The 12,984-nt window shown below is 37.0% G+C and overlaps 1 protein-coding gene across 4 annotated transcripts in view; it reads left to right on the forward strand.

The window, feature by feature from the left end:
• PDGFC (platelet derived growth factor C) overlaps nucleotides 1-12,777 on the forward strand; it is a 198,188-nt gene extending 185,411 nt beyond the window's left edge. For 3 of the 4 annotated variants that reach the window (XM_041738027.1, XM_041738028.1, XM_041738029.1), the window contains 3 exons: nucleotides 657-864; nucleotides 5,746-5,963; nucleotides 11,200-12,777. In XM_041738027.1, the coding sequence (XP_041593961.1) occupies nucleotides 657-864; nucleotides 5,746-5,963; nucleotides 11,200-11,316 (543 nt within the window). In that variant the 3' untranslated portion in view covers nucleotides 11,317-12,777. The remainder of the gene's footprint in view (nucleotides 1-656; nucleotides 865-5,745; nucleotides 5,964-11,199) is intronic. The other variant, XM_041738030.1, reaches the window with a different exon arrangement.
• Nucleotides 12,778-12,984: the final 207 nt, after the last annotated feature.

Raw genomic sequence — 12,984 nt, forward strand, 5'->3', positions numbered from 1 at the left:
GCCTCTTCTCTGGAATTCACCCATTCTCTATTGAGTTGTTGGGTTTTTTTTTGTATATTCTGGACACTAATCCTGTGACAGTTAGGACATTTATCAGGCTGTTCGTGCAGTGTCTGTCTTTTAATCCTGTCTATTAAAAACAGTACGGGCAGATTTATCAAAGTTATTTTTATGGTTTGGGTGTTCTCTATCTTGGCTAACAAGTTCTCCAATGTGAAAGGCTTTTTGCCTGTGTTTTGTTCTTATTCTTCATGAGGTAATTGTCTGATACTCATTTGCATGACTGCCTGGTGATTTTCCAGATTGAGGAAAAGTGAAACACAAAAGAAAAATTTGGTCAAGTGTATTATAGTTTCCATTGTAAGTCCCTAACTGAACCGTAAAGACATTTTCCTTTCTATTTAAGCAACAGATATCCACATCCACCATGGTTTGCGGTCATGAAGGTTGATGCCTTTCTCATTGACTGCACAGAAAATTTGTTGGAATTCATTGACATGAAGTCTTTGCAAAGCAATTGCTTATAATTTGGGTTGAATAGTTTCCACTTCCCTTACATTTTCAGCCCTAGTTTACCTGACTTCATGCCTAAGTCCAGAAGAAATACATCATTGTCCTTTTTAAAACAGTTAACATAAGATTTATTTTACTTTCAGCAATTCACAGAGACTGTGAGCCCTTCCGTGTTACCCCCGTCAGCTTTGCCACTGGATCTCCTTAATAACGCTGTCACTGCCTTTAGTACTTTGGAAGATCTTATTCGGTATCTTGAACCAGACAGATGGCAGTTGGACTTGGAAGATCTATATAGGCCAACTTGGCAACTTCTTGGCAAGGCTTTTGTTTTTGGAAGAAAATCCAGAGGTAAGTTCTCACTTAAGATTAGAATCTCATTAAATTTTCTTAGCAGTTTTAATGTTCCAGAATCTTCTGTAGCTTCTAAGGAGTAGAGTTTAAAATTCTACCATGATGTATGTAGGTAACCCATCTTTGTAACATTTAAGCATATTTACACACTAAATAATGCGTACAAAAAGAAGCAATTATAATTCAGTAGGTTTAGAAGATTAAAAGGGATCATTTTGCCAAAAATTCTTGTTATTTCTTTAATTCAAAAATATCATTTTGATGAAGTCCTCTCTTAGATCTCAAGAGAATCATTGCTTATTCAAATCTAATATTTGGGGTATTTTGATTTAGAGATTCAAGAGAGATTAGCTGCTTAGCTGCTAAACCAGATTTGGGCCTAGAAAAGAGAGAGAAATAAAAATCAGTACCCATGTCCCTGTGGGCCGGGATTATATAAATTTCCATCTCCTAAACCTACAAACTTCTATAAATAATATGGACAATAACAGTGGCTCATCATAAAATAGAACGGGTAGTTTCCAAGACAGGATTCAGAGCAAGAAAAGAATGACTGAAGGGAATCCGCAATATGATGATTTTTCTGTCTATAAATTTGCCTCTGAAATGATCACATGACCCTATGAACATATCTCCCTTCACCGTTGATAACTAGATTTAATTCCACATAGTTGAGAAATTAGAAATAATATTAATAGAGTCTTCCCTAAGGTTAGCTAATTTTCCTCATAACATTAGGATTGGAAAGTCTCCATATCAGGCACAAATGTGAAACAGTAATAGAAATAACTGGCTGATTATAATGCACTCAAAAAATCTGTTGCAGGCTCTCAGAAACATTGAAGTCTACCCAGGGTCACTCTAGAGGATGGAATGACAGTCTGGAGAATTTATATGGAAGGAACAATGTTTAGTTAGTTTGAGCAATTCACAAGGGCAGATTGCACCAGACTTGTTCTTCTAAATCTTGTCAGAAAGAAACCCGATTCCTGCCCTTTCCTGCTAAGAGTTGCAGCCCTTCTGGATCAAGAGCTTTAATCTCAGCAGGTCATGTCCAGACTTGCCCAACCATGGTATTTTGCTATGCCAACAGACGTGGTTTCCTTTCAGCAATATTTGAAATCGGTGTTCAAGTGCAAGGGCAGCCGAATCCTGTCCAGATGCTGGAAGCTGTTGCATATTTATAAGATTTGATCTTGATGAATAACTTGATGAATAACTTATGAACACTTCCCTTCCCTCCCACTTAGGAACAGGAAAATGAGGATCTGCAAGGCTGGCTGAAACCCTTGTGAATAGAGCCTTTGTTAGATTTGAAGTAGATTATCATGTTGATCTGGAAAAAAGCAAAGGGAGTAAACCAGGTTCTAAGCTCAGATCTTGTTTTTGACAGCTTATCTCAGGATTCGAGCCTAAAAATCTCCCTTCTAGCCATGCCTTTACGCCTGTACCTCTCCACCTGGTGTTCAGCGAAGATTTGGCCAGAGGCTAGCGTTGTATTTAAAAGCATCCAGCACTGAACCAGATCTTTCAAATATTCATTTAGCACTTTCCAAATTGAAGCCCTTTGCAGTTTGCCAAAACTATTAACTTTTTAAGCGTACAGTAAGTGTGAGAAAAGCAGTGTATATTTTTGGAACTCTACATAAACTAAAATGCAGGTGTGGGATAACATCTATATAGACAAAACCAACTCCCCTCCCAAGAGTCTTTCTACAAAGGAACAAGGAGTAAAACGTTTAAAAGCTTCTAATTAGACATCGAAAGTGATTTTCCACAGAATAAACATATCACAGTGTTACCACATTCATCTTAGAAAGACCACCCTCAGATTTCATCACAGTAATAGAATTTCCTTGAGTTGAATATCTTGAAAGAATGAGCAACAAAGGAGTAAAGTGTATCCGTGATTTTTTTAACAGTCCGTACTATCTTTTTAGTAAAACTTGCAATATTGGTGAATCTCAATAAGAAAATCTGCATTAGGATAAATGACTTTAACTGGTGCCATACTCAAAGTCTTCATTCTTGAGAAGGACAAACTAATGCATGTGTGTCTCAGGAAGTAGCTAGAGAAAGGAAATACAGAACCCAAACATTGATTTTTATTCTTCAAATATTTTGCAGAGGGAAACCTCCATAGGACTAAAATTATAAAAAAAAATATGTGTTGGATGTGATCCTTCACTCCCTTCTTTTCTCTTTCTTTCTTTTTCTTTCTTTCTTCTCTTTCTTTCTTTCTTTCTTTCTTCTCTTTCTTCTCTTTCTTCTTTCTTTTTTTCATTTTTCTTTCCCAGAAGTTCTGCGTAGTGTTTGGAGACTTATTTTAATGAAGCTTAGGTGAGCTGGGAGCCTTAGTTAGGAGTAGGAAGCATAAATTTCAAATAAGATATGCCAAATTGAAAATCCTTAATTGTATTTGTAGTGTACACTGCATTAAGGTTTTTCTGGAGGGTTTTTGTTTTTTTGTTTTTGTTTATGTTTTTGTGGGGTTTTTTTGGTTTCTGTTGTTTTCTTCCCCTAGCTTAGGGTTTTCATGCATACCTTGCTACTGCAGAAAAAGAAAATATCTTATTTTCTAAATCAGGCTTACCCAGTACTTAAAAAGGGCTTTTGACTGTTGTGTCAAATATGATAAATGAGTGGAAGCTAAGTTGCAAGTGTGTTTAAATTTTCACATTGTAGCAGGTATCATAACTCAGTTCACTTGGGAAATCTATCTAACCTTTTATTGTGGTTAAGTAAACATTTTAAAGTGAACTTATACAGTCTCATTTTCTAGTTCCATGAAATACTGTGTTTAAAACTGAGGTAGGTGAATATCCTTTGAAAGCTGAGAGCTTCATTCACATTCTAAAGAGGTATAAATCTTGAGCACTGAAAATTTTGGCAACTGGCTTTTGTTTTGTGTGTATGTGCATGTTTTCAACTTTCTAAACCCTTCTGGCCTACATAGTAACTTCTAGAGAAAAGATTCAGATAAACTCATATACAGCTTTAACAATGAAAGAGCAGTATGTACATACACTATTAGTTCATCAGAATGAAGTCAGGTGAAATACGTGATGTCATTTAACTCAATTATCTCATTACTTTTATTAGCGGTAAGTTGGTCTTTTATGGCACTCAAAAGAATGAACTCATTTCCTCTTAAATATTTAAAAGCTTTCCTTTCACAGGATCATTTTTCAGATGAAAGGGAAATCTTTAAATACTCAAAACAGTGATTTTTTTCTATTGAGTCGGAAAAAAAATCATTTTTTAGCTAAATGAGATGTTGAAATGAACTTTTGGAATTAGTATCCTCTTGGCATTTCCCTATACTTGACCAAGGATTTAGTCAATCATATAGTTTATGTGTGCTTATAATTTACAATTGCCTATGCATGATTTATAATGTATTTCTTGAAAATACTTATATTGGCTTCCTTTGATGTTTCAGAAGGTGATCACATGTACAAGTCAATATAGAATCATAAACATGCAACACGAAAACAAGCATTTAATGCTTTATCACCTTGTCATTTTAAAGTCATTTTAAAATTATTGGCACTTTTTAAAACTGGAATACATAGTGATTATTATTAGTTGAAACCATCTTTAACCAGGAAATTTGTTTCTTCTTTTCAATTCTTTTATATAATGTTTCCCAGATTGGTGAAAAGATATTTAACCAGATTTATTCTATTTAGATAACACTCCAAGTTTTAATAAAACCTTTATTTTGAAGAAAAAGATCTGATGAGTTGTATGTTATCCAAAACTCTTCAATTTTATTGGAATTGCTATTGGAATATTTCTAGGGGGATAAAAGGCAAAGGTACAGAGCAGAAATTAAAATTATATTAGAGATGCTTATACTAATAAGTACTATTTGTGTTCATATAAAATCATCTTAAATATGACATGCTATTTTGATATAATTTAGCTGAGGCAAAGTATCATTTTGTAGCTAAAAACAATGATTCTTTGAGAATTTACTACAAGAATCTGATGAAAGAATATTTTTGTTTGGTCTTCACAAGTAGGTATTCTTTTAAAGAATAAAACACTACATAGTTAACCAACTTACTTAAAGAATAGAGACAGTCGTTATCAATTAGACCTCTTTTCCCTCCTTTAGACGGAGAACAGAAATCTGAAGGAGTCTAGTTAAACTGAATTTCAAACACTATGAATTACTCAGTGCGCGAGAAGCAGGGATTTTGAGCAACCTCAGCCTTTTTAAATGTATCATTGTTTTTTTTTACTCATGGTTTACTCAGTTGTCCTCAAAAATTCATCTTCTTCACGCCCTTTTTATGAGTCTTATTGCCAGAAAAATTATATAAAGCTCTAGTTGCAAGTTTCTGTATGTTGTTTCTCATTAATTACAAGAGCTTCTAATCCTTTTAAAAATTGCATTTGTTTTTTAATCCAAGCATTCATCGTTTTACATTCTATTCTTCCCTCCAATGCTCTCCTTGTTTATTTTCTTATGAGGTTAAAAGGTGTAGCCCTCTTTTTCTCTATTAAGTTTCCTATTTATAGCTCTCAACTGTTTTGTTGGCTCTGTTCTTAATATTGCACAATGGCATCTCTTTAATGGTCAGTAAGTCATAATGAAGCTTTGTTTACTCTAAAAGAAAAGTCCAACTTGCCAGCTGCGTAGCCGTAAAACCTAGTGAAAATAAGAAGGGATCTTGTTGGGGGTATTGTTGGTGAAATAGATTTCTCTATGAAAAGAGCTTGATGGAAAATAAATTCAAGCTCAAAGCATGAACGTGTATTTTTCTTTGCTTTCTTTTATGCCACTATATGAAAAGAGCTTGATGGAAAATAAATTCAAGCTCAAAGCATGAACATGTATTTTTCTTTGCTTTCTTTTATGCCATGTAGTGGTGGACCTGAACCTTCTAAAAGAGGAGGTAAGACTATACAGCTGCACACCTCGTAACTTCTCGGTGTCCATAAGGGAAGAACTAAAGAGAACCGATACCATTTTCTGGCCAGGTTGTCTCCTGGTTAAACGCTGTGGTGGGAACTGTGCCTGCTGTCTGCACAACTGCAATGAGTGTCAATGCGTCCCAAGCAAAGTCACTAAAAAATACCATGAGGTGAGTATATCATTTTCTTTTGGGGTTCCTTTGTGTCTTAACAAATAATAAAACCATAAATCTGATATGAATTTTTGTTTGGAAGGGAGAGGTAGCCTTCATGGGAGAAGAATGAATAAGGTGTACAAAATAGTTCATGTTTTCATTTTTTTTTATTGGGACCTTTAACTCAAAAACTCAGGTATTAAAGGCTTGGAAAGCTTGTCTTCCAGTTGTACAACACGGGTAGTCAGTGAAGGTTTTATCTGTCATACAAAAAAGCAAACGTGTTCTGCAGGGGAAAAAAATGGGTGGAACTTTTCAACATTACACTTTTCAAAATATGAAAGGAAAATATTTTAAAGACAGACTGGGAGACAAATTATTGTCTCTGTTGGAGAAAGGAGATCTTTGATATTTATTTTTCCATTCAGGGCAATATGGGAACATAAGTCCCAGGAAGACATATTCATAATTATACCAATCTTCCCAATATTCACGTTGCCCCAAATAGCACGTTAAACCTCATATGGTTTCCTTTCATCCCTTTATTCTGTGGAATTAAGGAAAATATAGATATTAAACATTAGTAATTATTGTTTTTCAGAGCCTTGAGAGCCTTAGAACTTACTCCAAATTTTTGTTAGTGCTAGACTAGCCCCAGTGATACCCATCCTTTCTCCAGCAGCATCGTGTAGTGTCCATACATCAGCAAGCAAAACATTCTTGATGGGTCAACCTTCATTTTTACAAAACGTTTACATTACACCAAACCAAAAATCTGCCCTCCTGCCTTCATTTCAGTATATCATCACTTCATGACTTTTAATCTTTGCCACTAAACCAGAGAATAAATAATCTGCTTAGTAAGTAAGATGAATTTTCATGTGCATAAGGACATCAATAAAACAATAAAATTTAAATAACAGGTTATTTAAATATGCCCCGTATCATAAACTGTGCTTTATATGACAGGGCCGAGCCGCCCTCCACAAGCCGCCCTCCACCACGTTCTGTATTACAGCTGATGAGTGGGACAAAGCGCTGGATTCCGATGGACAAGGAATCCTGTTTCCATCCTAGATCTACTATCTGTAGATCTGTCTGTACACACGTACCAGTAAGGATGTTTATCTAATTGTATGACCACCTAGTACAAGTTTCCCACAACTCTCTCTGATGCACGTGTGTGTGGAAGTATAATTATATGGTTACCTACTCCACATTTCCCACAAATATCTCCAGAACAATCATGTCTTAATTTTTTTATTAAAATGCTCAGTGGGAATCATTAATTTTTCTGCCATAGGTTTTTGTTAACAAATTACCTTCTGGGGGAAAAAAAAAGACGGTTTGTCTGTTTGGTGTAACTCATCATTTCTGAGGCCTAAATTTTTCTCAGTCCTCTATTTTGGAAATAAGTTTGGAGTTTAATACTATTCCTAAATAAGTGAAATTATTTTTAAACATAATTTCACAGAGTTTGAAAACCATTAAGTCATTGAATACCATTACTGTGAATCTAGCGACTTAACTCCCTTAAAGTGAAGCCCATCTCAGGCCTTTCGGTGACTACTGTTCCAGTTTTCAGTTTGGAGATTATTCTACCCCAGGGAGAGGGAAGAAGCAAAGACAGAGTTTCGACGTTCTGATTTTTCTCTCCTTCATCTACTACCTCTTCTATAGGGTAGGCTCCTACCTACTAAGGAGGCTACTATGCCAGCCTCCCTAACTATTAAGCTGAATTATATCCCTTGTGTTACTACTCTATAAGTTATCCCCTGTTTGGTTCCTTTACCATTTTCAGTGGGTTTTGTTCAACCATTGAACCAGAAAATAAGTTCAGAAAATTGAAAGGCTCGTAATATATAGGATGATATTATTGTTCCATGTTAGGATATTATAGTGTAATCTTATTACTAAGGAGAGTCTTATTGCTTCTGTATCGATTACCAGATACTATTTATTGGAACCCATTTTTGCTCTTCCAAAATGGTTTTTCTATCTCCCAAATAGGATTTTTCAGAAAGCAAGACAGGAGCTTTACATAAGTATGAACTTAGATGTCACCTCTTCCTTGAAACACTTCCTACGTCCCTGCCAGTCGTAGCATAACGAGTTCATCTTCTGTGCCGCGTGTAGAACTTGAGAGATGTCTCGATTAGAGAATTTTTGCTATTTCATAATTATTACTTATTTTTATTTGTTTTTACCAAATTGAGAACTAGGAAAGAACAAAGATCACATTGCAGTGTAGCACTAACAAAACACACTCCCAGGTCAGACATCCAGGGTTTGAAGCTGTTTGGCTTTGAGCAAATGACTCAGTCCCCTGCACCTCCCATCTCCTGGTGTGTAAAGTGGACATCTAGCTCCATTGTGAGGATTCAAGGAACTGACAAAACACTTAGAACCAGGTCTGGTACATTCCAAGCCCATAATATGGAAAGAGCCAATAGCTGCTCTCTCACTCACCTCTATCCCCCCTGTGGCTTTGATGATGGCAAATGATCAATAAAGATTTAATGAACTATGCCCAGAAGAGTATGCTCTTTCAGGGAAAAATATCTGTAGGATCCTCTGACAACAGAATTGTATTTGTTCCTCTCTCCCATTCCTAATTAGCCTGACATTCATCTTGCTTATATAATTTTTTTTTTTTGCAACATGAAGTACAGACTTACTTCTCTTGCATAGATCTGTTTTGAGTACAAAGTAGAGACCTCAGCAGCCTTCCTCAAGTACTGAGTCCCACCCCCCAAGGTCCTGCGGCACCCAAAATTTAATGGCACTCAGTTTACACAGTGTAGGTAGTGGTACATGTTCATCCCTTTCTTTCTGTACCTCATCTAATCTCTCCCACAGTCTCTGATTTTAGCTTTTTCCCCGGATTATTCAAAGGTTTGTAATTTTAGTTTGAACCTCTCTTTCAAAACTGTGTGAGATGGCATGCTCCTACCTTCTTTCTTTTACAGTGTCATAAACTTTGTCCTGAAAACTGTCTTCTTTAACATTATCTGGGACTTGTTGGTTATTTTCCAAGTCCTTTTCTTCCAAAGTCAAAACTTTGGAAAAGAAATTCAGAAGGAAAGCACTAATTAAGCCCCGTCCTGTGTATTAGAATTTCTTATCTAAGATTCAGTATAACTAGAACATTATGAGATTCTTCTACTCTTTGTAAATCTCCACAAACACCAGGGGATGAAGACTGGGGGTGTGGTAAGGGGGGTGCTTTTATTTGGTGACTGCATCTTGACGTAAGCACTTGTAGAAGAAAGAACGATTGTAGGATTGTAGCCTGGCATGGCTGCCTGTTAGGACTGTATATGGTAGCTTCTCTAACCCTTACCTTTTATAGTAATTTTTTTCCCCCTACTAACTGGGAAAATGTATCCAAGCAGAGATAGGAATTAAAGACATTGGCTACACCAGTACTGCAGTTTATCTAGCCACTCAACCTCATTCCAGAAACAGTTCTTAACAGAAGTTTGATAAGGTATAGCACCAGTATCTTAAGAGTAGTTAGTTTTGATGCCACATTAAGTTGTTCAAAATACTGACACATAAAATAGTATTCAATCGTTTCATGTTAAAATAATATAGTCTCAGTGATTTGTATTCTAGAATTCCAAACGTAATAGAAAATCTGCTTTAAAAGTCTCCTATTTCTCTTAGTTATTCCAAGACTTTGCAGCTTATCTCTTTAGAAAGTTACTAAGTAAGTGGAATATATGGCTAATTATATATTCTGAGTCTTTATAAAATCATCACCTATCACTCTAATAATTCATCTTTGGCTAAAGTATGAATACCGGCCATGTCCCTATTCTCTCTAAAGCTTCTGTTCACTCATGTGTAAAATAGGGGTAATAATTGTAAATTACTTCATAGGATTCTTGTGAGTCAAAGTATGTAAAAACTTTATTACAGTGCCTGGCACCCAGTAAGCATTCAAAAAATGTTAGCTGATTAACCTTTGATATGGCCACATACTCCAAGTGAGGTATACATTCTCTGCGTTTCTCTTTTAAATCTTCAAATGGAACAGTCATAAGATTTTACTTGTGCCTTTTTGGATTAACGAACATTTTCCAGGAAGGATATCTTTTAGAAGTTGCTCTATGAAGTTATCTGTGTCCTACCCAGAGGGCAGAGAAACTAGGCCGCTTCATTCATAATCCGAACAAACACAATTCCTGAAACTTTATTTCTAATAGGAGAAGTCCAGATACACATTGAATAGGTGGTTCTTATCAAATTCTTCAGATAATCTTTCGTCGAACACATAGCTGTGCCCTCCTGTCACAGTGTCAAAAAGAAACACCTTTAGTATCCGTGTCTATTTTGCAGTATTTTTGTATTAAAAAGCCAGACTGCAAATTAACTTCCTGTGATAGAGGCATCACTGTTATTATCACCCAACCTCCATATACTGCACAGTAGGATCCAGCTGCACGAAGTTAGCTGTGACGAAGGCTGATGTCTATGAAGTACATCTAATCCATCTCATCAAGTTTATAGAGGACTTGAAGCGTAGCCAAGAAAATTAATGAGTGGCATAATTGAGCAAACTCAGCTGTAGAGCGATCGTGTTTCCTTCCACGGTATTGCAGTGCTTGTATCCCTTCAAGTATAAATATTTGTTACACGTGTGAAAAAATGAATGCGTGAAAGCAACCGACAAACAGAAAAAAGGCCTGGGCGGTAGGGGTTTCAGAATAGTGAACCAAGGTAAAATTCTCTGTGATATCGTCAGGGGAGTAAAATAAAGAGGGTGCAGTGGGTCTTTCAACATAAAGACTGTTCTGTATGTGGGGGCAGCGTCCTTCCAAGTGGCCGGTATTAAAATGTCCTTTCTGTTGTGAAAGGATGATCATTTAGAATTTCTCCCTTTTTTAAAAGATTTTATTTTATTTTTTTCATGAGAGACACAGGCAGAGAAGCAGGCTCCCTGGGCGGGGGCGGGGCAGGGGAGCCTGATGCAGGACTCGATCTCAGGACCCGGTGATCCCGCCCTGAGCCAAAAGCAGATGCTCAACCACTGAGCCACCCAGGCGCCCCTAGGATCTCTCTGCAGGGTCGGGGAATGTTTTCCTGATGCCTTCACTAGGAAAAAAAAAGAAAAAAAGAAAAAATCAAAATTCTATCAGTCTTCATTGGGCTGCAAGATTCTTCTCTGAAATTTTGCTTGTCCATGAAATCAAAAGTGGTAGACATCGTTTGACTTTAAAGATGACATCTACGTTGTTCCTTTCAGGTCCTTCAGTTGAGACCAAAGAGTGGTGTCCGGGGATTGCATAAATCTCTCACGGACGTGGCCTTGGAGCACCACGAGGAGTGTGACTGCGTGTGCAGAGGACACACGGGAGGATAACCACATCGGCACGCGCAGCCTCTCCCAGCGCAGCGCGGCTCCGTGGCTGACCTGTTCTAGAACTTGCGCATTATCTCCATCCATAATCTCAGTTGTTTGCTTCAGGGACCTTTCATCTTCAGGATTTTACAGTGAGTGTTCTAAGAGAGGAGACACCAGACGGAATTAGAAGTGGTGCAACAGCTCTCTCTTGAGAGGAGGCCCAGATGACAGGAGAAAAGGTTTGGGGTTGCAAGGGGAGAAACAGAACAAAACAACAGAGAACTGTTGTCCATCACTAGCCAGTGGCAGAGTTAGCATGTCCTTCCTCCGCTCGCTGGGCTGTGGACTCCAGCTGTCTCCATACGGCGTAGGCTAAAGTCAGTCCAGGAAAGAACTGTGTGCAAATGAGCACCTGATTCTGTTGCCTTGCTTAACTCTAAAGCTGCGTGTTCTGGGCTCGCGATCGCAGAAATCTGGAATCGTTTCCTTATATTCACATATATAAGCCAGAGTGTTCTATGTTCTACAAACTTGGTTCTTACGAAGGAACGATGTTTCTATGAATCAAACTTGTCTCGTGCTGATAGGAAAGACTGGATTTTCCATGTTTCTTACTAAAATTTCTACCATTTAGAAGAAGAGAACTACAGTCATGGTTTGGAAGAGACAAACCTGCAAAAAGAAGAGTGGCCTTATCTTCACTTTATCTATAAGTTGGTTTATTTGTTTTATTGTGTACATTTTTATATTCTCCTTTTGACATTATAACTGTTTGCTTTTCTAATCTTGTTAAATATATCTATTTTTACCAAAGGTATTTAATATTCTTTTTTTTTTATGACAACCTAGATCAACTATTTTTAGCGTGGTAAATTTTTCTAAACAGAATTGTTATAGCCAGAGGAACAAAGATGATATGAAATATTGTTGCTCTGACAAAAAATACATGTATTTCGTTCTCATACGGTGCTAGAGCTTAGAGTAATCTGCATTTTAAAATACTGAAGTGGGAAATCAGTAGAATTTGGTAAGTCGCGAAGACTTTTTGAAAATAAGTGATATCTTTCCCCCCTGTTATTGGAGATGCAAATAAAAAGCAACATGGGAACGTAGGCATTCAGATCCGGCCGTGACTAAACCCTAGCCCTTCTTTTGGGGAGTGTGAGCCTAGCTCAGAAGAAAAAAAGCACCTTGTGAAAAGACTGGACAGCTTCCTGACAAAGCGTGCTCTGCTGTCCTGTAGGAACACATCCTATTTATTGTGATGTTCTGGTTTCTTATCTTTAAACTCTGTTCCATACCTTTGTATAAATACATGGATATTTTTATGTACAGAAGTATATCCTTTAACCAATTCACTTATTGTACTCCTTGGCAATTGAGATGAAAATCAGTAAAATACTTCGCTTGTACAATGCTTAATATTGTGCCTAGGTTATGTGGTGACTATTTGAATTAAAAATGTATTGAATCACCAAATAAAAAAAAAATGTGGCTATTTTGGGGAGAAATGGAGTTGTGTGTGTGTGTGTGTGTGTGTGTGTGAGCGCGTGCGCACGCACAATATTTGTCTCTTTAACTCCAGGACAGTGAAAGAGATCGGATTTCGCGTTAACCGTGGTTCCCATTACGCAAGGCCTGTGTTAGTTCAAAAGACAGGTAGAAAAGCCTTGAGGCTTCCCTGTC

This window comes from Vulpes lagopus, chromosome 23 (genome assembly GCF_018345385.1).
Source record: "Vulpes lagopus strain Blue_001 chromosome 23, ASM1834538v1, whole genome shotgun sequence".
In the NCBI taxonomy this organism is placed as follows: domain Eukaryota; kingdom Metazoa; phylum Chordata; class Mammalia; order Carnivora; family Canidae; genus Vulpes; species Vulpes lagopus.